The following is a 25,290-nucleotide window of genomic DNA, read 5'->3' on the forward strand; positions in this document are numbered from 1 at the left end:
AGCATTTACCTACATATATAAAGAATAGCCTTGGCAGAAGTTACGTGTTTCACACTGATCTCTCCCCATGAAGGGATATACCTTTAGCACCCTATGAATGGAAGATCAGTGTATTGACAGGATAACAAATTGACAAAACAACTTTATGAGGTTAAAAACTGGTCTCAGCTTTATTGATTACAGATGTAGGTTGGAGGCTTTTTCTGGGAATGAAAAAGATGAAAAGGATGAGTGTTGAGAAATACAAGGAATTACTTTGTCTGGTCTTCTTCCAATAAATGCCAGCAAACAATGCAAAAATTAAAAGCATCAACACAAGTTCATTCCTATTTGCTCCTCAGAATTAAGTGGTCTTTGCTGTTCAAGTCAGGCCTGAGAAGAATTATATATAATTTGGGGGGAAAGATACAACCCAGCAAACCTGCGCTGGAGGCCAAGATGCAAAAGACCTCCACAGCTACCATCTGCTTTCCTTTGGTGCTCAGATAAGAGGGAACAAAGGACAGCCAAACGCTGCAGAACACCAACATGCTGAAGGTGATGAACTTGGCTTCGTTGAAACTGTCCGGCAACCTCTTGGCCAGGAAAGCCATAGTGAAGCTGACCATGGCCAGGAATCCCAGATAACCCAGGACAGAATAAAACATCGCGACAGAACCTTCGTTGCATTCCACAATGATTTCCTCCATCAGAGAGTTCATGTCCACATCTGGGAATGGAGGAGCCATAGAGAGCCAAGCAGCACAAATGCTGGTCTGAACGGAGCAGCAAGCAAGAAGCACAGAGTTTGTGACAGATTTCCCCACCCATTTCCTCATCCTGGATCCTGGTTTGGTGGCCATGAAAGCCAGAACCACCGTGATGGTTTTGGCCAAGACACAAGACACAGCAATGGAGAAGATGATGCCAAACGCAGCTTGTTGTAAAGAGCAGCTCACTGGGTGAGGCTGGCCAATGAACAGCAAGGAGCAGAGGAAGCAGAGCAAGAGGGAAGTAAGCAGAGTGTAGGTGAGGTCCCGGTTGTTGGCTTTGACAATGGGAGTGTCCCCATTCCTCAAGAAGACGCCAAGTATCAAAGCTGTGACCAGAGAAAAGACCAGAGCTAAGGAAGCTAAAACGAACCCTAAAGGTTCTGCGTAGGAAAGAAAATGTTGGCGTTTGGGGATGCATTGATCTCTGTCCTTGTTTGGAAATTGGTCATCTTCGCATTGGAAACAATAATCCATATCTGAAACAATGAGTGATATATGAGTTCCGACAAATGTTGCATTAATAAGTTGGAAAAATTATCAGAGATAAGTGGATATTAACAACAATTTGTACAATCTCCTGCCATTATGCATAATCCACAATAGGCTCTACGTTTTCATAGTGCATGGCTTGTTCATCTACTCTGTCCTTCATCTGGAATTAGTGATCAGAAATATTGGCTTTGGTTGGACCCTTAGTTAGAGTTGGTCACAATTCTTTGTGGTACAATGTGCAAAATAGTAATACCAGATTCCCTGGGGGAAGTTGAAATAGGTATTAGGAAGCATTCTACAAAATAGCAGATGATGTCTCTTACCTGTTTGATTTGAAATCATCCCATGTGGACACGAAGCACAATCATAGCAACAAAATGGCAACCCCTCCTTCTTTTTCCTCCTGTAGCCTGGCTGGCAGTGATCATTACACAAGGCAAGGGGCAGCACCTAGCCATAAAAAGAGGAGAAAATGTAGCTCTCTTGTGCCTTGTAAACAACACAGTTTTAACCAGAAAAGGGATCACCTGCTGATTAACATTATTCCAGAAAGGTGTGTTGTATGTGTAAATAAACTGGGAGTGAATGAGAAGGGATATTGAATTTTTAATCTGCATAAAGATGGAGGAGTGAGAGAACACAGGTGAAGGCAACAGGGAGTTGACACAGAAGGTAAAATAGGAAGCACATATATTAGACTCAGAGAAGCACCACAAGAAAATAAATCTTCTTTCAAACCAAATGGGTAATTTAGCTTCCCCTTGTCTTCTGAGCTGTAAATCTCACTTGGTTCAGTATGATTTACTCCTCCCTTCATGTGCAAAGCATCAAAATGTTATATTGAAATCCTATATATCAGGAATGTGGATCCTTTGGTCCACCAGGTGGTATTGGACTGCAACTCTCATTAGTCTGAAAACCAGCCTGGCCAGTGATCAGGGAGGATGGGAGTTGGGAGCCAACAATATTCCATATGCAATATAGTGGAATATATTACATTATCTACTTTTAAACCAGAACACTAAAGTAGATCGACTTCTCACCTCATATATGATGGTAAAATAATGTGCTGGACATGGATTATTCATCAACAATTTGCTTATTAATGATACAGAATGTCAGCATTAACCTTATATTTTGTGTTCTTAATAACAATACCTCATTTAAAAAACAACAACAATGGTCCCACCTGATTAAAAGATCTGTGCCATGTGATGGCTTCCTCCTCCATGCTGAAGTCTACGTTTTGTGAGTCTTGTGGAACTATCTTTCCTACTTTCACCCGGGAGAAGGTTTGGTTTGGAAAAGTAACCCAGTTAATAATATCAAATCCACCTGCTAATTCCCCATTCTCATCAAAGGACACTAAGTCACCAGCACTGTTGTTGAAGGAGATACTCCTCAAGAACGAGTGGAGCTAGAGAAAAGAAAACAAAGGCAACGTTTTTAAAAAGGAGAGCTTTTATGGAAACAAGAAGTATCCATCAATATATTTCATACAATGGAAAGTAGTCAAAAACTGTGCAGTCTACAACATTTGGAGCACCTAAGTATTTCTAGCAAGTATAGCTGGCCTTCCACTTGCGTGAGGATTGGGGTCTGTGTGCAAAGGCCAAATGGTGCCATGTTAGGAAGCCCTGGAACTGCCCCTCCCGCAAGGTGGGTGGGTGTGCAGGGAGAAGGGGACAAAGAAATGGAGAGAAGTTCTTGGTGGGTTTTCTCTGCTCTAATTTTTTTGTTTACTTGTTTATTTACTTTTTCCCACCAAGAGATGCATGCACATGTCTTGACTGCATATGTTCCTAGAGAGGCAGGGAAAGGGTACAAAGTGCCATAACTCTTTCAACTACTCCTGCAAATGGAAGGGAAGTACAGGTCCTATCTTGACTGTGGCTCCTTCAGCTTGAAGGAAAGGGGAAACAGTTAAGCATTGAAAAGAATGTGGGAATTGTTGTAGAGGAAAGGTAAAAGCCTTAAGCAGTTGTGTGGGTATATATATCTATGTCTCTGTGTTTGTGTGTATTCATTCTATGGACTGTGTATCATCGCTCATTAGATTAGCCCCCAGGAAAGGTTTACTCTGAATAGGAAATCTTACCTGCCAAGGTTGCAGTTTTGGAGGATCGAGCCCACCTCTGCCTGCCATCATTCTGCATTTTGACCTGGATGAGTGCATCTGATGTAAAGTATGTGCAATAGCATAAACTGCATTATAGATACTGTAACTTTGGCCAGTCATGGTCATTTCAAAAATATGCCCAGGAAGGCTCTCCAGACTCTCATGGCCAGTGCAGGTCTTTGTGTTTTCCTTGTGCCCATTAGAAGCAGAAAATAAACAGTTGAATGCCTGTTGCCAAAAAGCCTGGAGGAACCCATCTCCATTTGGAGAGTTGGGGTTCAGGGTCTGAAGGAAGTCTTTAAATCCCTGGACTTTCTCTGTGTGAATTGCAAAAGACAAGGCACCATCAAAGACTTGTATGTCATAATATCTTTGTGTTGTTTCTGAAGTGAAAGCCCACTGGGCTGTCAAAACCCACACGGTGCCTATAGAATTCTCTTCAATATCTTCAGCTAATGAAAAAAAATATTGCATCCATTTCACAACTGCAATGGTCTGAAGTTCTGCAAACATAACCAATATGTTGACTTCTGAGGCCATCAGGAAAGAGGACTTGGCCCGAAGGAGTTCCAGGGAAGTGAAATTATCTAGGCCCTGAGATATGGCTGGTAGTTTTTCATTGAAAGCTGAGCATACTCCATGCTGGGAAAGCATTGGCACTAAGCTTTGCATAAAGGTCTCTCCATTTTCATCATCTGATGCCACTATTCCTACCCATGTCCATTGGAAATGTAGAAGTAGCCTGACAATCCCTGCATATTGATATTTCTCATTGGGCACCATTCGGTAGAATGTCTGGGGCTGCAACTCTGGGCTTCTCACTGGAGCTAATACGCAGTAAGCAATCTGGAGGAAGAAATCAATTCCACAAGAATTGGAGAGTTAGAGCAAATGGTTATGGTTCATTCCAAGCACCTGCTTGAAGAAAAAAACCCATGAGAATTTCTCGACTCCATTTATGGATGCATGTTGATTTCACAAGAACATTACGCATATCTCTAGCAGTTGTTGGTGGGGAGGAGGAGGAGCAGGGTTTCTCTGATCTCTTGCAGCTGGCCTTGGGCAGCTTCCTGGGAGCAGGAGGAAGACTCCTGCTGCTGCATCTGCCCAGTTCCAACCTCCCTGCTGCTTCCCAGTGACACAGGGGAGACAGAGTCAGGCAAGCACCAAAGCCCCTCCACTCCCACCACTACTGCATACCTCCCCCAGGTGCTTTTGTAAATTTCACTTTATCATAAGAATGAACCAAAGCAAAAGACAGTATTGAGAACCCGTAAGATAATTATTGAATCAGAAGCAGAAAAGCTTCACAGCCCCCACACTTACTATACCTGTGGAATCTTGTAGACGCTTAAGACAGTAGCCATGTAGAGAGAGATGTCAGAGTCAAGCCCCCCAATAAAAGCCATCTTATTTTTCTTCTTCTCACATTTGAAGTTGGGGACAATCCTTTCTGTGATGGACAGAAGTTTCAGGGTGTTCTGATAAGTCAACCTTGCATTTAAGTAGCTATCAGTGACGTGGAACCCAAAGGTCATATTCAGGAGGATATTAGGTTTTGCGTTTATTTCTTTCACAGCAAACACCAGGGAGAGGGTATTCTGGTAGTACTTCAGTGTGTCACTAATAAAAGAGTTATACTGTGTGTCAGAGGTATTCCCTTCCTCTCCCTCTTAAGCACATTGGTAACTTTCTGGCTCTCTCTGGCAAATTCCAAAAGATTAAATAAAACAAATAAGCTAACAAACAAACTATATATCCATTTTATGTGTCACCAGTTGATAGTTGACCCCATGGACAATATTCAGTCAGCTTTAAGAATATTGCATCTAAAAAGCATTTAATTTTGTGCAGAGCATTCATATCCTGAAACACACATATGTAAATAAATCTGTTATTTGCAGCTGTACCACTGGTGCCTAAAATTGTGGGTCCTCACAGGTGGCTAAAGCAAACAGCTATTTTGCTACTGCTGGGAGGGGGTACCTGGTTCCCACATCTTTCTCTTACCACTTTATTTCCTTTCAGCAACCAGTTGACACTTACTGGAAGAGAAGTTCCCAAGTCAGAAATTCTGACTGGTGCCTCTCAGATAATCAGTGCTTGGTGTAGGTGGGGAGTAGAGACCAGAGCACATCAGATGGAATAGGATTTATTCTTTCACAGTAACTGAGTCACCATCCTTCCCTCCTTCAAAGAAATTTGTGGCTGTACAAAAAATACTGTAGCCAATGTTAGTCACACTTAGAGAAGGCGCATTAGGATTAATTGATCAGACTAAATTAGTTTTATTAATACTCTGCATATAACTCAGTTTTGATACCCAATATGGTTTACATCAGTTTTTTACCCAATATGGTTTACATTGTATAGCAGAGAATATAATCCAAAATCTATGTTATTTATATGTCACATTCATCTGTGACTGTCAGATTAAAAGAGAGTGATTGTGAATATGAAGATAAAGCTTTGCTGCAAAGGAAAACCGGACGTTAATGGTGTGAAAGGAAACACAGAGGAAGGATGAGGATGAAGTTGGGAGAAAGTGGTGAGAGCCATGGGATCAGATGATGAGAAAGCAGAACAGGCAGAAGATAGAAACCCCAAGAAGCAGAATAAAGCAACAAAGAAGAAGGTGACAAGATCACAATGTAAAAAGAAGAAAATATATGTTTCACATCCCTCCTTGAAAAAAGTCTCATAGAAACATGGTATGAGCATGCCATCATATGTTTGGTTTAATTATAGCTAACATGAGCTCACCAAGTGTACGCTATGAAGGATAGAGTTTTTTCCTTACAAAAGTTCATCTATAAGCTTTGTGTTTGGGTGCTCATGGAAATCCATTTCTTCAAATAAAAAGCCGAAATAGGTAACAATCCCTCCAATGATTAGGTCCCCTTTCTGATAATTCTGGTATGGAAGCTGGAAAGGCTCCATCATGGTGCATCTAGCAGAGTGTTCCTTGCTCTCAGTTGGAGGCAACTGTAGCCACAGGAAGAGAAGAATCTGCAGCAGAAATGTTCCTACCATCTTGGGGCCAACAGGGATGCTGAAAGTCAGATTTTTATCTCATCTACCATAAACTGCATTACAATAACTTTCTTTGAACGACTCTGGATTATTTTGATAAAGGGAAAATGCCAATGATCTGATTCATAAAAACCTGCATCTTCAAAATTTCTCATGTGGACTCTGAATGACACAGGATTTATTTTATATGCACTTTCACACTCTGATATTGATTGTGTTCATGGCCTGATAAAATGTACATGGGGTTTGGCAAGATGGATGATGAAGCCCAGCAATTTGAGATAATTACCAGTTTGAAAGTTATTGCCTTAGAGCATTGAGCTCTGTGACTTATAGTAAGATCAAAATAATTATGCATATTTATTATTGAGTAGTGCTCTTGTAATTTTGACTCCCCGGGCAAGCAAGCAGTCCAGCTGCAAACTGGAGCTTCCTAGTTTTTCCAACACTCTTCCTCAATCACATTTCCTCTAGCTGTACATGTGTCACCAATGAAGACATGATTTTCAGCATTTTAGACCCCAAAGATGCTACCTTGTACACCCATTAAGGGGAAGGAGGAAATAGTTAAAATAATACAGATTCCAGTTGCAGGCGCAATACAGAGTGTTACATTTCCTTACAAAAGCCAGAAATGGTTAGTGTTGTGCTGTGGCCAGTGTGTACCTTGATATCAGTAAAGCTTGTGAAGAAACTGGGGAAATGTGGGTTGAATGAGGGAACTGTTAGGTAGATAGGTAGCTGGTTGACTGACCGAACCCCTTTTGTTGCAGACAGGGTCATGTCCTGGCCAGTTGTGCTCAAAAGCATTGCCACAGAATCAGTAATCAATTCACCACTTCCATAATTGTGTCCTCACAATTTCTCCCAAAGGAGCTCTTTCGGGTTGCTCCAGATCTTTTTTATTGTTTACTTGTTAATTCATGAATTATTTGTTTACTTGTTGATTCTTTAATTTCTAGGGACATGAGTATCCCAGATTTCTAATTACACACACGTAAATAAAACAGCAATAACAGACAACCTAGAATTACAAGCATGATTCAGACTTCTGGATTGTTTAAAACTGTCTTCTTATTAGCTGCTCCCTGCTGTTCAGCTCAGGCCTCAGTAAAATAACATAGCATTTGGGGGAAAAGATGCAGCCCAGTAACCCACAACTGGAGGCCAAGATGGAGAAGATCTCTACAGCCACCATGTATTTGCCCTTGGTGCTCAAGTAGGTTGGAACAAAGGAGAGCCACACACTGCAAAACACCAACATGCTGAAGGTGATGAATTTGGCTTCATTGAAACTGTCAGGCAACTTTCTAGCTAGGAAAGCCACCGTGAAGCTGACTATGGCCAGCAAACCCATGAATCCCAGGACACAATAAAACATAACAGTGGAACCTTCATTACATTCTAGTATTATTTCTTCAGTCATTGAGTGCATGTCAACATCTGGGAATGGAGGAGAGGTTGCCAGCCATATGCTACAGATTGTCACTTGCATAAGGGAGCAGGAAAGAACAATTGGGGTTCCCAATGGCTTCCCTACCCATTTCCTCATTCGGGACCCTGGTTTGGTGGCCATGAAAGCTAGAACCACAATGGCAGTTTTGGCCAAGATGCAAGAAATTGCCACTGAGAAGATCACGCCAAAAGCAGTTTGTCGAAGGAGGCAGGTGACTTCCTCAGGCTGGCCAATGAAGAGCAGAGCACAAAGGAAGGAGAGCAGGAGGAAAAGGAGGAGAATATAAGTGAGGTTGCGGTTGTTGGCTTTGACTATGGGAGTATCTCTGTGCTTTGTGAATATTTGAAGCACCAAAGCTGTGATGCAGGAAAAGAAGAGGGCAAACGTGGCCAAACTGATCCCCAACGGTTCTCCATAAGACAAGAATGTTTTGACTTTGGGGAGGCAGCCATTCTGTTCATTGTTTGCATATTGATCTCCAGGGCATTCTAAACAGTCATCCATGTCTGAAAATGAAAAAGAAATAAAGAAATCTCAGTGAAACAAAAAGGTCTTCTGTCCCGAAATTGGCACAATGCATCTAAGAGATGCCAGAATATATATTGGCTACTTCTATACTTTTTTCCCACTAGAGAAAGGAGCTTCTGATGCACAGGTAAAATTAAAGCATGTGATGCATTCCTTACCCTCCTTGAGTGAGATCTTCCCTTCTGGACACAGAAGGCAATCATAGCAGCAGAATGGCTTTCCTTCCTTCTTGTTCTTTCTATAACCTACATGACAATTCTCATTACACAGAGAGGTGGGTTGTGCCTGTTCATAAATGAAAGAAGGAAATCGTTTGGAAGTTTGCATCTCACTGACCTATGTTCTAATAGTAAACATGACGGTTAAGCAATAGATCTTAAATCCAGCTCTAATTGTAGCACTGGAACTTTGGAGCTTCCTATAGGTTTTTTGTTTTATCTGAAGATGATCTTAAATTCAGCGCTAATGGTAGCATTGGAGCTTCTACCATTATTCCAGTACCTTTGCCTTTATGAAAACCATATGGGTATGTTTTTGAACTTCTTCGGAGATTGGCATGGCAATATCTTATCAAATTAGAAAATGTTCAGGTGAAAGCTTATTGGGTCAGTATCTCATGAATATAGAAATTGCTCATATATTTTTGACATACACTTGCATTCAAATTTATCAAAATTCTGCCTTGTCCAGGTAGTTTAGCCTCTGTTCCTTTAACTTTGAACTTGCGAATTATGCTTCCAATGGTTTATCTGGGAAGATTCAGTATCTTTGCTATCTTTTGTATACTTGTATCCTTGTTTGTGAAGGGCGATGAGCTCTTCTCTTACTTTCTTATATTATTCTCCTAACTTGGCTCACATACAGCAACATTTGACACTCAACAAAGCCCTTGCGAGTTCAGGTATTTCATGTGTTCCAGCTCAAGCACACCTGAAGCCCTTGATTAGTTGCATCAGGTGTGCTTGAGACAACACCTGTTGTATTTGCGCTGTTGTGATGGATTCTATTCAGGGGGTGAATAATAGTGAGACTGGAGAAGCCAGTATAAGTTGCATTTTCAGTTGTATTTGGGGAAAACCAATTGAAGCATCCATTTAGTGGAGCTATTTCAATTGCTTTTGCAAAGAGCTGAAATTTTGTAAATTTTGATAATAAACCTGATTTGCAATGGGGGTTGAATAATTTTGATTGCAACTGTAATTGTTTGCTTTTGATGGATTCTTGCAGTGCTGTTTGCTTGCAGAGTTACCGTCTTCATCACCTGCATGTATCTTATCTTAGCCAGGTCCTAAAAATAATAGTTTGTACCTGCGGTTTCTGTGAACATTCAGTTTATCATTTAACTCTGCAGCCAATGCAAAGGAATGTGTTTTGTATGTTTACCATAATGCTGCAAACCAATGAGCAGCTTTCAATAATGAATTGACTGTGCCTGGAGTAATTGTGGGGTACAAATTAGGGCTGTGGAACAGATTTGGCCAAATCCCAGGTTGAATTGGGGTGATTCTGAAGGAAAGGCAGGCAGCACCTGCAAAGAGCAGCACAGAGAGCTCCTTGCAACAGAGCTTTCAAATAGCCCCACACTACACTTTTCCAAGCAGGGGGACACAAGCAGTCAAATTGAGGAGGATTGAGTCTGCTAGTGAGTAGAGGTTCCAATCCGGCTGGTTGCAGGGGTCTTCTTCACCAGTTGGTTCCAAGCCAGATTATTTTTTTTCTACTTTTGGCCATATTGTCTAGATAATAAACCTAGAAATAAGATAGCTTTCCTTTTATCAGTGCAACAGCCTGATATTTCCTTCACAGATCAAGTCTGATTCTGATAACTGATTATTCAATGTGTTGCAATGAGGCAGTTTTTGGACACTGAGCAAAACACTAGAGAAAACCCTGAATAAATTCTTACTTGGTTGAACCAGTTGGGCCACATGATAACATCATCATGAATGGTTAACCTCTTTTCTGGGGGAGCTTGTGGGTCCATTGTTCCAACTTTGACTCTCAGAAAGGACTGATTTGGGAATGTGACCCAATTTATTACATCCAATCCAGCTACTAATTCCCCATTTTGGTCAAAGGAAACTTCTTCCCCAACACTATTATTAAATGAAACTCTTCCCAGAAAGTGGTGGACCTAAGTTTGAAGAGGAAAAAAACAATTAATGAAGTTGCCAAAAATGATTAAATATTAGTAATATTTGTACAAATAGAGTGCTTATCTTTAACATTTAAGAGCTATAGTTTGTGGTCCATTTAAAAGTTGTATCTTAGTGTTTTTCTTTCTCTGTTTTTAATGAGTCTCTTCTTCAAAAATGGATGGAGCTAAAAAGGAAAAAGGAATTAATGAGCAGTGCTGTTTTCTAGAAAAAGAGGTGCTGGAACTCACCACAAACACCTCCCTTGTTCCCTTGGAATAGCAATGGAGCCCCCCTGAGAAGGGAGAGAACTGAGTTCCCATGAGTTCTGGCTGAAAAAAGCCCTGCTTGTGAGGATATACAAAAGAGCAACATTGTGGAACACAATATTCATTTTAAATGTTTTGTGAAGGATACTTTTAATTGTAGCAATGTTTATTGTGGTGGTAAGATGTGGTTCTTTTAAGCATTACAGTTAGTCTTGGCCTAAATTTCATAGAAATTAGACCACAAATATTAGACAGCATGTACCTTCAGATAGGAGGATAAGCTGTGTAGATAAGCTGCTCATCACTTTCGAGGGATTCAGGGCTGCCTTTGTACAAATAGTGATAGCATGATATCGTGTACCTAGCCATCTATAGCCATATTTTGCTATTCCAAGGACAACTGAACCAACTTTAAAGTGATGGCAGAATTTCATCCACTATGTTATCCTAACCATTAGTGGATAGTCATTTCCTCCCCGAGAGGAAAGAGGAAAGCCACTACCCCGGCGTCATAACAGAGTCCTGGCCGTGTCATTCCCGCCAACCAATCCAGTCAGCCGGGGGCATGACTTGCTGCACTGAAGTGGCCGCGTGGCTGGGGATCGCCTTCTTGGTTTCAGGCCTTTGTTGTGGCCTTAATTCGCCCATTAATCTAAAATACTGGCGTCCATGTGTTTTATTATTCAACAACTGGAGGAGGGTTCGGGGCCTTGACATGCAATGAGTTTCCCCTACTGAAGAGGTATTCAAGATAAATGCCCCCTTTGGCTGAGCTCCAGAGTTGATCACAGACATCTGTATTAACTGGAAGACAACATTACCTGCCACGGCTGTTGATCTGTAAGTTCCCATCTTGCTCCACCTGCCATTGCTCTGCAATTTAATTTGGTGGACTGCATGGTGTGCAAAGCATGTGCCAAAATATAGATTGCATTGTAGATGCTGTAGCTGTGGGCTGTCATGCTCGTTTCAAAAACAGACCCAGGAAGGCTCTCAATATTCTCCTCCCCAGTGCAGAATTTGTCATCTTTCTTCTCTGAAGAAGGGTCGGGAAAAACACAATTAAATGCCTCTTCCCAGAAAACCCTGAGAAAACGATCTTCTTTTTCCGGGGTAGGCTTTCTCATCTGAATAAATTTCTGGAATCCTGGAAGATCCTTAGAGTGAACTGCAAAGGATAGAGCCCCATGGAGGAATGTGATGTCCCAACCTCTTTGAAAGGGAAATGAGGTGAAATCCATCTGGGCTATCATAATCCAGATTTTTCTGTTTCCTTGTATTGGCACATCATTCATTTCTGCAAGCCTGGGTAGCGTTCTCATTCCCATAATTGTATGAATTTCACCATGTACAACCACAGCATTGGCAGTGCTTCCCACAATAATGTTCAATGTTTTTGAACCTTCTTCCACCATTTCATCAAACTCACCAGAAGAGGTAACCTTAGGGAAACTTTCTATAAAATCAAAGCAGATACCCTTCTGGGCAAACATGGGGAGAACATTTTGTACAACTCTCTCTCCAGTGTCATCATGGAGTTGAAAAAGCACACCAATCCACATCCAACGGAAATGCAGCAGTAACTGGAGGAGCCCCTCGTATTGCTGAGTACCATCTGGGAATATCCAGTGAGTGAAAAGGGCTTGAATGTCATTATTTGTCACTAGAGAAGAGCCATAGATGAGCTAAAGAGGGTCATTGTTAAAATCAAGGGAGGAAAGATGATAACAAATGATAATATCAAAACACCAATTAGACTCAAAACCAGATTTCAATCTCTATTTAAATGGTATGTATGAACAAGGGAGGATTCAGCTTTTTGGTTATTTCTGTTAATTTAGAATTTGTGGTTTGGGGAAATACTTGGATATTAATGTCTTTACATCAAATAGAACAATTATGCAGTTATGTTTGTGGCTGAATTTGCTGCCCTTCATATCTAAAGGAGGATAAAGGAAAGAACAGGTAAATAAATGCTTGTTCACAGAAAACCATGATAAAGCTTTCTCATCTGAATAAATTCCTAATAATGATTCCTTGAGTTAACTGCAAAGGATAGAGAACTATGGAGGAAACCTATTTCCCACCACCTTTGCATGGGAAATGATATGAAATCCATCTGGACTGTTCTAATTCCAATCTTTTGATTTGGTTTGTATTGGTGCATCATCTGTTTCTGCAATATTGGACATCCTTCTCATTACCATAATGTTGTGATTTCCATCATTCACACAACTCCTAGGGGCCGAGGAGGTTTCGTCCACACCAGTGTATTTTTTGAGGGGGCTGAGCCCCCTCAATATTCAAGGGGCATTCAGTTCCTCATGGCATCACACACATGACGTCAGGGTGTCATGTGATATCACGCGCATGAAGTCATGATGTCATGCTGCACTGCACATGGGCCCCCTCACTCCTCTGCAGGATCCCGTCTGCTTGGGTCTCCTTCCAGTCAGGAAGGGAGAGATCTCCCAGAAAGAGAAGACGCCCAAACCCGTCAAGAGGGCTGGGGGATCCCCTGGGGCTGTTGTGCTAATTGGGGAACCTCAGGAGTGGGATTGATAGAAGGTGGGGAAACTGACAGAAATACTACCTTGTATAAGAACCAAAGTCTGAAACTGTAACACCTAATTAGGTTTAGGAAACTGAAGTAATGAAAAAAGGAAATGAGATGATTGTTTACCAATAGTAACATCAAACTGAAAATAAGGAACTGCCATTTTAAATAAGCTGTACGTTCACTACCTTGTTTTGAAGCCCGTAAAATCCACTAAATTGAATATTAATAAGTTAACTGTTTCCTGAAAGAACTTTATCTCCTGATGCATCTTTTGTCTTACCAACTTTATTCTGCAAAATAAATCTTTCTTATTTGTTCAACTTCTGCCTGAAGTTGACCTTTACCTCACACACGCTAGATAACCCATGGTGGTTATAGAGTTTTACAGAGGGGGATCTGCTTCAGAAGGATTCAAATATCACTTATTTCTGTTAATTTGGAATGTTAAAGTTATCTTGGGAAATATATAAGTGATTTTTCAGCAGGTATAGCAAACACACAGTTGTGCTACCACAGGCAGCAGACGTTTCATTACAGTCCTGCACAGGAGTAAAGTCTCCAATGAGGAATTCTTCTACCTGAGTTTTTAAGGAGGTGTGGAACTGAAGCAGAAATATTTTCCACAACCTGCATTTTTGGTTGATAAATACCAACCTATGCCCACTATTTGCCATTCCCTTGATATTTTATTCCGCAAGATGGTGAATCACAAAAACATTCAATTACCAGCATGCAACCCAATGAGTCTTAGTCAGAGACAACTGTAAACGGCTTTCATTATGATCCATGTTCCATGCAGACCTCTTACTCTTGGCATCTTGTATATAGACAGGATGGTTGACAGGTGGAGACATAAATCAGAGTTTGGCCCCCCAATAACTGCCTTTGGAGTCTCCTGAACATCACACTTGTAGTTGGGGAGGAGTCTTTCTTGGCTAGAGAGAAGTTCCATGGAGGCTTGGTAGGTCCAGCTTGGACTGAAATGGCTGTTAAAGATGTGGAAACCCAGAGAGATATTGGGCAAGATTTGGGGATCTTCATTTATCTCTTTTACAGCAAATGTCAAAGCCAGGATATGCTGGTAGAGTTGTGTCACTGGCCTGTATGGAGAGCGACATAGTGCGTAACAGTTCACCTTTACTAAAATGTGTGGATATATTGAAACACGAACCTGGATGTTTTGCTTCCTTGAACATCTAACTCCTAGCATGGCTTTCAGTCCTGTTAAATGCAATCATCCATGTCCAGATACATGCACATGACGCCACATCTCACAGGGAGGTGCCTCCACCCCACCCCACCCCACCCCACCTCACCAATGCCTGGCCTCCTGGGGCTGCGCAGTGGTGGTGTCTTCTGGTGATAAATTCTGTGAGCTCACAAGATCTTAGGAGATCTCACTAGGCACCACTGTGGTAGCCATGGCAGCTGTACAATGGCAGCAGCAGGAATGCCCTGGCCCAAGGCAGCTGTTTCTATTTACCTCACGGCTGGTCTGGCCCTGATTGCTACTAGTTCTGTTCTATGGAGGAGGGGGAGGAGAAGAGTCTGGTTAATGGGATCGTCTTAGTAGATGGTCCTGGTTGCAGGCAGAGTCTCAACCAGGTTCCCCACACACACCCTGGCGTGGGTGGAGCTATTGCACACATGCCGGGGGGCACCACAATTACCCAGGGCTATTGCCCAATCATGTCAAAGGGTGATAGTGGGGGAAATCATAAATGTGGCAGCGTGACCTGTGCCAGGCTCCTGCTTCGCGCTGCCGAATACCCACCCGCCCTCCCTTTAATTTAGATCATTTGGCCTTGCTTTGGACTTTGGTTGGTTGCCCGGCTTGAGTCAGGAGCCAGGTAGGAATTTTTCCATTTGACAAATTGGCACGCGCCACTTGGTCTTTGCCCACCTCTTAACAATCATCACAACTTTGTAAGCTTTGGCGGTTAGGCATTGGCTTATGGAGAATGGGGGAGGGGAGGTCGGCCATTGCCTGCCCCTCCAGTGTCAAGGGTATTCCGTTAAAGCAATCCGGGGCCTGGTTCCTGTCCGAAGTCTGCTTGAAGGGTGAGGGCCATGCCAGGCCTCTGGGGACACCAGGATAGATGCAGGCGGGTTCCCCCAAAGCAATTTCCCTTTGGGTGGTTTACCCTTACAGACTTCCTGCAAAGGGGGCAGGAGTCAGATATAGTCTTGCCAGTGCCTAAGCCAATACTGCTCTCATTCCTGTAATCAATAAAGTTGTGGCCAAATTTTTGCCCAAAAACCTTAAACAAAATATTCGTGTCCGTGTGAATTTATTTATCTTAATGGGGTATCTGCTTGAGGGTCTTGCCACACAACCACCTCTAATCTGAATGAATTACCACTTGGCTTTGATTGAAGTCAAATATTAAATAAGAAATCCTTCACTCACCATGGTAAATGAGCGGAAAGCCTTAACAAAGTGAATGGGGATGTTACTTTTTATGCTGCCTTGCAAACTTTTTAAAACAACTGAACACTGGTATAAGCCTACCATATAAGAAGAAACATGTTATCACACACTGCAGAAGTCACTTGCTAATTCCCCATTCTCATCAAAGGACACTAAGTCACCAGCACTGTTGTTGAAGGAGATACTCCTCAAGAACGAGTGCAGCTAGGCAGACGAAAACAAAGGGAAAGTTTAAAAATGCAGAGCTTTTATGGATTTTAGAAACAAGAAGCTTCTGGCTAAAAATTTTCTTTAATCAGCTCCACAGATTTTCTGTTGGATTCAGGTCAGGACCATTCAACACAGTTTGTGGCATTATATTCTGCATTAGATTAACTTTCTAATGATCCACTTTTGAAGTTCATTCTAATGGTATACTGTTCTTATAAGCCGTCAAACCTTAGAAATACACTTTTTCCTAAAGTTTACCATAATTTTGACCATGTGTAATGAGCATCACCTTCATCATATGTCAAATACAGAAATATATTCATTACAGATATACAATACGGTTTTAAAGCACACACACACACACACACACTTCCTTACAGAATGTCATCGAAGAGTTCAGTTGTAGGAGGTTCATTGAAGGCTATGCTTGAAGTTATATAGATTTGAGACATAATACCAGCAATAACAACATCTCCAGACTGGAAATATTTGTGAAGAATAGGAAGAGGGTCACTGATGGAACACGCAGCAACAGCAGCCTTGCATTCATCTGGAGGAAGCAGCACTGACGCCAACATCAAGGAAAATATCATCCTGCACAGAGCATGGTAGGAGCAAGAGGAATTTTTTAGGCAACAATTCATCTCTTTGCACATTGTCATCTGAGTGATACTGAGCAGCAAAGTCTCACTGGGATGGTTATGAAAGCCAGATTTTTGCAGAGAAAAGAATCAGTGACCAGTCTGATAGAGCCCTTGGTGTAAGGCCAAGCTCTGAACATCACAGGAGATATTAATAGTATCTTCAAGTCTTGATTCGTAGTTTTCATGCAGCTACTGGAACACCCCAGAGAGTCAAAGAAATGATTGTGATTACATTGATAATTACAGGAGACTTAATCAGCCTCTCAGTGATTTGGGGGTGGGAAGCATGTTTATCACATCACAGCCAAAGTCTCAGCTGGTCCCCTTAGTAGGGAGAGCAATAAGAGTTTATGGAGAGTCAGCAAAAAGAGAGAGAAAGGGTTACCCAGAAAACTACTTAAGATGAAAATATAGAATAAAAAAAAAACTGCTTTGCCGTTAATTGTTCAAAGAGGTAGAACAAACTTTTGTCATGGTCTGGGTTACGGGCAGCCAGAGTTCTGACTTGGTATGTCGGGACTGGGGTTGAGGTCGGGAAGCAGGAATCAGCAGTCCAGGGTCAGCAGTCCAGGGGTCAGGAAGCCAAGAGTCCAAGGGTCAGGAAACCAGGAGTCAGGAAGCACAGCTAGGTGGGTAGCGTGTTGCTGTAGCAAAGAGCCAGAGGGAACTGCTGGTCTTATATACCCTCCTACCCTTTGCCACCAGGTGCTATGAGTCTTCCGTCAAGAATCACCTGTGCCCTTCCAGGCGAAACTCAGGAAGGCCCCAATCCTGCGAAGCCCTACCAGTCACAGGGCCTGGCTCCTGCATGTAGTTCTGACAACTTTGCACAACCTTTAAATCAAGTCCATTATCCATTTCATCAACCAAAATTCTTATTACATTAACTAACACCATATGGACAAACCACAATTTTCAGCTGAGAACCAGTGTGATGTAATGGTTAGAGTGTTGGACATGGGAGACCAGGGATCAAATCCCCACTCAGGCAAGAAGCTCACTGGGTGACCTTGGGCAGGTCACAGCCTCTTAGCCTAACCTACCTCACAGGGTTGTTGTGAAGATGAAATTGGGAGAAGGAAAACCATAGTATATAAATGCTATATAAATGTAATAAACAGATAAATATGCAATAATGCAATCTGTGAATTCAGTGATTTAGAATCTTTGTGTATGAGCTTTAGAATGCTTGAAACACTACCATAGCAATCAATTTTGACCTGGATCCTCATCTCCCACATCCCCCGTGGGCCATAGGTGACATGGGGATGGAGCAGCATACCTCTCCATCATCCGAGATCACAGAGAGGTCAGAGAACCCATTTTCCTCACATGAATGATCAGCTGCTCATTGGGCCTGAAACTCAGCAAACATGATGCTCTGCATGCCCCTGCAATCAGCTGATCTTTGGGGCCTCACAGTGCTACATATGGAGCTATGCAAGGCCCCCCAAGAGCTGGTTGTTGGGGTTTCCATAGCTTCATGAACACAAATTGCAAGCCTGAACTATCAGAACATCATAAGCACTTGTAAAGCACTTTGCGCAGGGATTTGTGGGTTCTCCTGACAGCTGAAATGTTCTTCAGTCCACCCACTCTGTATCTGCCCTACATGGAGAAGATAAACTCAGAGAATCTGGGTCTCATTTGTAGGCAGATGAGGACCAGCGGGTAACAAATGTCATTCAATTGTTTTGAAGCCCCACTTGGAAAAGTGACAACTTCACATTGTGAAGCCAGATGGATGTGTACAGACATGTGTATCCACAGGTGGGTGATGGAGGAAAGCATTAAAAATGCAACCTTTTAATTGTCCATAATGTTCTGCCATGTTACACAGGCTTTTGCAGCTACATTCTGAGATCAGCAGCCTTTCTTGATTACATATAAATAAATACAATATAGCTTTTACCTAAATATATTTGAGCTCAGGGTCTTAGTTCCTTGGCCTTGCTATGGACCTTAGGTTGGTTGCCCTGGTTGTCCAGGGGGCCTGGTAGGAATTTTTTCATTTGGCACTAGGCTTTTTGGTTTTTTCGCCTACCTCGTAGCAATCGTCACAACTTTGTGGTATTGGTGGGTAGGTTAGGCATTGGAATAATGTGTTGTGGTGTGTCGAAGGGCTAGGTGTGGCCATCGCCTATGCCTTCAATTTTTTGGGTATTCCGTTAAAGGAATCTGGCAGTCGTGTACTCTGTCCGATGCCTGCTTGGCAGGAGGCCATGGCACGACCCTCGGTGACATCAGGGGAGAGCCTATAGTTGGATTAGCATCAACAGGCTCCACCTACTGGTGAATAAACCCCCTTGTTTTAGACATCCAATGCCTAAGCCAATACCTTTTCACTGCTGTAATCAATAAAGTTGTGGCCTTTTCTTGCCCATTAACCTTATATCACGTATCCTTGTGTATTCATTCCACATTGCGGGGGTCGGGTCCTCGAACCACAAATACAATATAGCTTTTACCTAAATATATAAAGTATAGCCTCAGCAGAAGTTACATGTTTCACACAGATGATGTGTCCCCATGAAGGGATATACTTTTAGCACCTTACGAATGGAAGATCAGTGTATTGACAGGATAACAAATTGACAGAACAACTTTATGGGGTTAAAAACTGGTCTCAGCTTTATTGATTACAGATGTAGGTTGGAGGCTTTTTCTGGGAATGAAAAAGATGAAAAGGATGAGTGTTGAGAATTACAAGGAATTACTTTTTCTGCTTTTCATTCAATAAATGTCAGCAAATAATGCAATAATTAAAACCATCAACAAAATTTGATTCCTATTTGCTCCTCAGAATTAAGTGGTCTCTGCTGTTCAAGTCAGGCCTGAGAAGAATTATATATAATTTGGGGGCAAAGATACAACCCAGCAAACCTGCGCTGGAGGCCAAGATGCAAAAGACCTCCACAGCCACCATCTGCTTTCCTTTGGTGCTCAGATAAGAGGGAACAAAGGACAGCCAAACGCTGCAGAACACCAACATGCTGAAGGTGATGAACTTGGCTTCGTTGAAACTGTCCGGCAACCTCTTGGCCAGGAAAGCCATAGTGAAGCTGACCATGGCCAGGAATCCCAGATAACCCAGGACAGAATAAAACATCGCGACAGAACCTTCGTTGCATTCCACAATGATTTCCTCCACCAGAGAGTTCATGTCCACATCTGGGAATGGAGGAGCCGTACAGAGCCAAGCAGCACAAATGCTGGTTTGAACGGAGCAGCAAGCAAGAAGCACAGAGTTTGTGAGAGATTTCCCCACCCATTTCCTCATCCTGGATCCTGGTTTGGTGGCCATGAAAGCCAGAACCACCATGATGGTTTTGGCCAAGACACAAGACACAGCAATGGAGAAGATGATGCCAAAAGCAGCTTGTCGTAAAGAGCAGCTCACTGGGTGAGGCTGGCCAATGAACAGCAAGGAGCAGAGGAAGCAGAGCAAGAGGGAAAGAAGCAGAGTGTAGGTGAGGTCCCGGTTGTTGGCTTTGACAATGGGAGTGTCCCCATTCCTCGAGAAGACGCCAAGTATCAAAGCTGTGACCAGAGAAAAGACCAGAGCTAAGGAAGCTAAAACGAACCCTAAAGGTTCTGCGTAGGAAAGAAAATGTTGGCGTTTGGGGAGGCATTGATCTCTGGCCTTGTTTGGAAATTGGTCATCTTGGCACTGGAAACAATAATCCATATCTGAAACAATGAGTGATATATGAGTTCCGACAAATAAGGCATTAATTAGTTAGTGAACGTATCAAAGACTCTCCTCCCTGAAAGAGAGGGGAGTGGTTGTGGACGGGAGCCCGAGCACCGCTCCTAGCAGGGGGCGTTGCCCCCTGCCTCCAGCTCACCTGGCTGGCACTCACGCCCCCCCCGGTGGCCGTCCAACCAGGTGCCATGGGGGGGCGTGTCCAGCAGCCTTTATGCTGCAGTGCCAGCCTCCCCCCCGGCCTCATTTCTCTTTGTCGTCCTGGGCGAGTCACCCACCCTCCACTCCCTTTGAGTTAGGGCTTAGGTCATTGGCCTTGCTATGGACCTTAGGATGGTCGCCCCGGTTGCCCGGGGGGCCTGGTAGGAGTTTTTCCATTTGGCATTAGGCTTTTTGGTTTTTTCGCCTACCTCGTAGCAATCGTCACAACTTTTTGGTGGTATTGGTGGGTAGGTTAGGCATTGGAATAATGTGTTGTGGTGTGTCGAAGTGCTAGGTGTGGCCATCGCCTATGCCTTCAATTTCTAGGGGTATTCCGTTAATGGAATCTGGCGGTCGTGTATTCCGTCCGAAGCCTGCTTGGCGGGAGGCCATGGCACGACCCTCAGTGACATCAGGGGTGAGCCTATAGTTGGATTAGCATCAACAGGTGATGAACCCCTGGTGAATAAACCCACTTGTTTCGCGATCCAATGCCTAAGCCAATACCTTTTCATTGCTGTAATCAATAAAGTTGTGGCCTTTTCTAGCCCATTAACCTTATATCACGTGTCCCTGTGTCTTCATTTTACTTCGCGGGGGTCGGGTCCTCGAACCACAAGTGGATATTGAAAACTATACAATCTCCTGTCATTATGCATAATCCGCAAAAGGTTCTACTCTGTCTTTCATCTGCGGTTAATGATCAGAAACATGGCCTTTGGTTGTGCCCTTAGTTGAGTTGGTCACACCCAGAGAGATCTTCATGGTGATGGAGGCTTCTTGAGAACAGCCACTTTGGGCTCAGAGGCTGGGCTGAGGACATTTCTGGGTAAGGAGATCATTTCATGCTTTTTTCTGGCTCACACAACTAAACAACAGATAAGACCAGACATATTCCACACCTATTTCCACAGATCTTACTTGTAAAAGTTCTGGATCTAGTTTCCCCAACTGTCTCTTTTTTCTTCCAGATATCAATGCAGCTGCTCTTCTGTTTAGGAGTAAAGGTAAAGGTACCCCTGCCCGTACGGGCCAGTCTTGGAAGACTCTGGGGTTGTGCGCCCATCTCACTCAAGAGGCCGGGGGCCAGCGCTGTCCGGAGACACTTCCGGGTCATGTGGCCAGCATGACATTGCTGCTCTGGCAAGCCAGAGCCGCACACGGAAACGTCGTTTACCTTCCCGCTGGTAAGCGGTCCCTATTTATCTACTTGCACCCGGGGGTGCTTTCGAACTGGCAGGCGCTGGGACCGAGCAGCGGGAGCGCACCCCGCTGTGGGGATTCGAACCACCGACCTTTCGATCGGCAAGCCCTAGGCGCTGAGGCTTTTACCCACAGCGCCACCCGCGTCCCTCTGTTTAGGAGTACTGAACTACTAATAGAGGGAAACAGTTGAAATAGACATCAGGAAGATTATACAAAATAGCAGATGATGTCTCTTACCCATTTGATTTGAAATCATCCCTTGTGGACACGAAGCACAATCATAGCAACAAAATGGCAACCCCTCCTTCTTTTTTCTGCTGTAGCCTGGCTGGCAGCGATCATTACACAAGGCAAGGGGCAGCACCTAGCCATAAAAAGAGGAGAAAATGTAGCTCTCTTGTGCCTTGTGAACAACACAGTTTTAACCAAAGAGAAGAGATCAGCTAACTGATTAACATTATTCCAGAAAGGCATGTTGTATGCGTAGATAAACTGTAATGTAAATTTTGGGAGTGAATGAGAAGGGATACTGAATTTTTCATCTGCATAAAGATGGAGGAGTGAGAGAGGACAGGGAAAGGCAACAGACTTTGAAATATAGGGAGTTAAAAAAGAAGGTAAAATAGGAAGCACATACATTAGGCTCAGAGAAGCTCCGCAAGACAATCAATCTTCTTTCAAAACAAATGGGTAACTTAGCGTCCCCTTGTCTCCTGAGCTGTAAATCTCACTTGGTTCAGCACGATTTACTCCTACATTATGTGCATAGCATTAAAATGTTATACTGAATTCCTATATATCAGGGATGTGGAACCTTTGGTCCAGCAGATGGTATTGGACTCCCCTCAGTCTGAAATCCAGCCTGGCCAATGATCAGGGAGGATGAGAGTTGGGAGTCAACAATATTTCATTTGCAATATAGTGGAATATATTACCATTCTATACTTTCAAACCAAAACTCTAAAGAAGAAAATATCTATTTCTCACCTCATGTACGATGGTAAAATAACATGGGTTATACTTAAACAATTTGCTTATTAATGATAAAGAATATCTACATTAACCATTTTATTTGTATTCTTAATATAAATACGTCATTTTTTAAAATCCAATGGTCCCACCTGATTAAAAGCTCTGTGCCATGTGATGGCTCCCTCAGCCATGCTGAAGTCTACATATTGTGATTCTTGTGGAACTATCTTTCCTACTTTCACTCGGGAGAAGGTTTGGTTTGGAAAAGTAACCCAGTTAATAATATCAAATACACTTGCTAACTCCCCATTCTCATCAAAGGACACTAAGTCACCAGCACTGTTGTTGAAGGAGATACTCCTCAAGAACGAGTGGAGCTAGACAGAAGAAAACACAGGCAAAGTTTATAAAAGGAGAGCTTTTATGGATTTTACAGAGAAGTATCTATCAATATATTTCACACAATGGAAAGTAGTCAAAAACTGTGCAGTCTACAACATTTGAAGCAAATAGTAATATTTCTCGCAAGTACAGCTGGCCTGCCACTTGTGTGAGGGTTCAGCTCTGGGGTCCGTATGCAAAGGCCAAATGGTGCCATGTCAGGAAGCCCTGGAACTGCCACTCTTGCAAGGTTGGTGTGCAGGGAGAAGGGGGCAAAGGAATGGAGAGCAGCTCCTGGTGGGTTTTCCCTGATCTCTATTTGTTTATTTACCAACGTAAAATAAACCAATGTAAAATGAACTTAACTTGCAGGCCCACTATAATCAATGAACATCACTGGAAGGGAGTTAAAAAATAGACCAGGCAACCACATTTGAAAATAGCCCTATATGTTCCTTTTTAGTGCAGAAACAAATGCAGGTTCTAGAAAATAGTTGGTGTCGGTGGACAGAATGGGTGGGCAGTCATGGGAAGAAACAAACCTTAATTGTTTCAAATTCTTGATTTTTCATAATTCTCATTTCTCTTGCTCAACTTTGCAAAGGTTTATTCTTAACAGGAAATCTTACCTGCCAAGGTTGCAGTTTTGGAGGATCAAGCCCACCTCTGCCTGCCATCATTCTGCGTTTTGACCTGGATGAGTGCATCTGGTGTAAAGAATGTGCAATGGCATAAACCGCATTATAGATACTGTAACTTTGACCAGTCATGGTCATTTCAAAAATATGCCCAGGAAGGCTCTCCAGACTCTCATGGCCAGTGCAGGTCTTTGTGTTTTCCTTGTGCCCATTGGAAGCAGAAAATAAACAGTTGAATGCCTGTTGCCAAAAAGCCTGGAGGAACCCATCTCCATTTGGAGAGTTGGGGTTCAGGGTCTGAAGGAACTCTTTAAATCCCTGGACTTTCTCTGTGTGAATTGCAAAAGACAAGGCACCATCAAAGACTTGTATGTCATAATATCTTTGTGTTGTTTCTGAAGTGAAAGCCCACTGGGCTGTCAAAACCCACACGGTCCCTGTAGACTTCTCTGCAATATCTTCAGCTAATGAAAAAAAATATTGCATCCATTTCACAACTGTAATGGTCTGAGGTTCTGCGCACAGAACCAATATGTTAACTTCTGAGGCCATCAGGAAAGAGGACTTGGCCCGAAGGAGTTCCAGGGAAGTGAAATTATCTAGACCCTGAGATATGGCTGGTAGTTTTTCACTGAAAGCCGTACAGACTCCATGCTGGGAAAGCATTGGCACTAAGGTTTGCATAAAGCTCTCTCCATTATCATCATCGGATGCCACAATTCCTACCCATGTCCACTGGAAATGTAGAAGTAGCATGACAATCCCTGCATATTGATATTTCTCATTGGGCACCGTTCGGTAGAATGTCTGGGGCTGCAACTCTGGGCTTCTCACCGGAGCTAATACGCAGTAAGCAATCTGGAGGAAGAAATCAATCCCATAAGAATTCGAGAGTTCTAGCTTACGGTTTATAAATAGAGGCACCATATTTTCCTATACTTTGCGGTGATGTACACCACTAAAATAATTCAAGATCTGGACCTATACCCACAGGTTTTGTTAGTTAGGAAGAAAGAAGCACAGCTCAACAGAACGGTGGAGGGATTGTCTGTTCAGAAACTCTTTTGTACTTGGACATTGTCATATATTTCATGAGAGGGGAACCTATGGCTCTCCAGAACTTCCTGGACTCCTTGACCATTGAGCAAAAGTGGTCGGGCCAGTGGACAAAATCAGGACAAGCAACTCCCTTGTTTAGTTGGAATAATAATAAGAAGAAATTTTATTTATATCCCGCCCTCCCCAGCCGAAGCCGGGCTCAGGGCAGCTAACAACACTAAAACAGTGCAACATTATAAAAACATTATAAAAATTAATTAAAATCAAAATTGATGGCAACCATAAACTAAAGTTTTGTAAAGATTGCCAAAGGAGGGAGTCAGGCTGCGCCCTGACCAAAGGCCTGGTGGAACAGTTCTGTCTTGCAGGCCCTGCGGAAAGATGTCAAGTCCTGCAGGGCCCTTGTCTCTTGTGACAGAGCGTTCCACCAGGTTGGAGTCGCAGCCGAAAAAGCCCTGGCTCTAGTTGAGGCCAGCCTAACCTCTCTGTGGCCTGGGA

At 42.9% G+C, this 25,290-nt stretch overlaps 1 protein-coding gene and 1 long non-coding RNA gene across 2 annotated transcripts in view; one reads left to right on the forward strand and one right to left on the reverse strand.

The window, feature by feature from the left end:
* Positions 1–25,290, forward strand: part of LOC307205071 — a 280,556-nt gene that overhangs the window by 217,126 nt on the left and 38,140 nt on the right. The gene's annotated exons all lie outside the window — the stretch shown is intronic.
* On the reverse strand, positions 327–1,226 carry LOC307205215 (vomeronasal type-2 receptor 26-like; the record flags this gene model as incomplete). The annotated part of the gene is made up of 1 exon (XM_079957412.1): positions 327–1,226. One exon carries the CDS (start codon positions 1,224–1,226, stop codon positions 327–329), a length of 900 nt encoding a protein of 299 aa, XP_079813538.1.

This window comes from Podarcis cretensis, assembly GCF_951804945.1.
Source record: "Podarcis cretensis genome assembly, chromosome: 16".
Taxonomy (NCBI): Eukaryota; Metazoa; Chordata; class Lepidosauria; order Squamata; family Lacertidae; genus Podarcis; species Podarcis cretensis.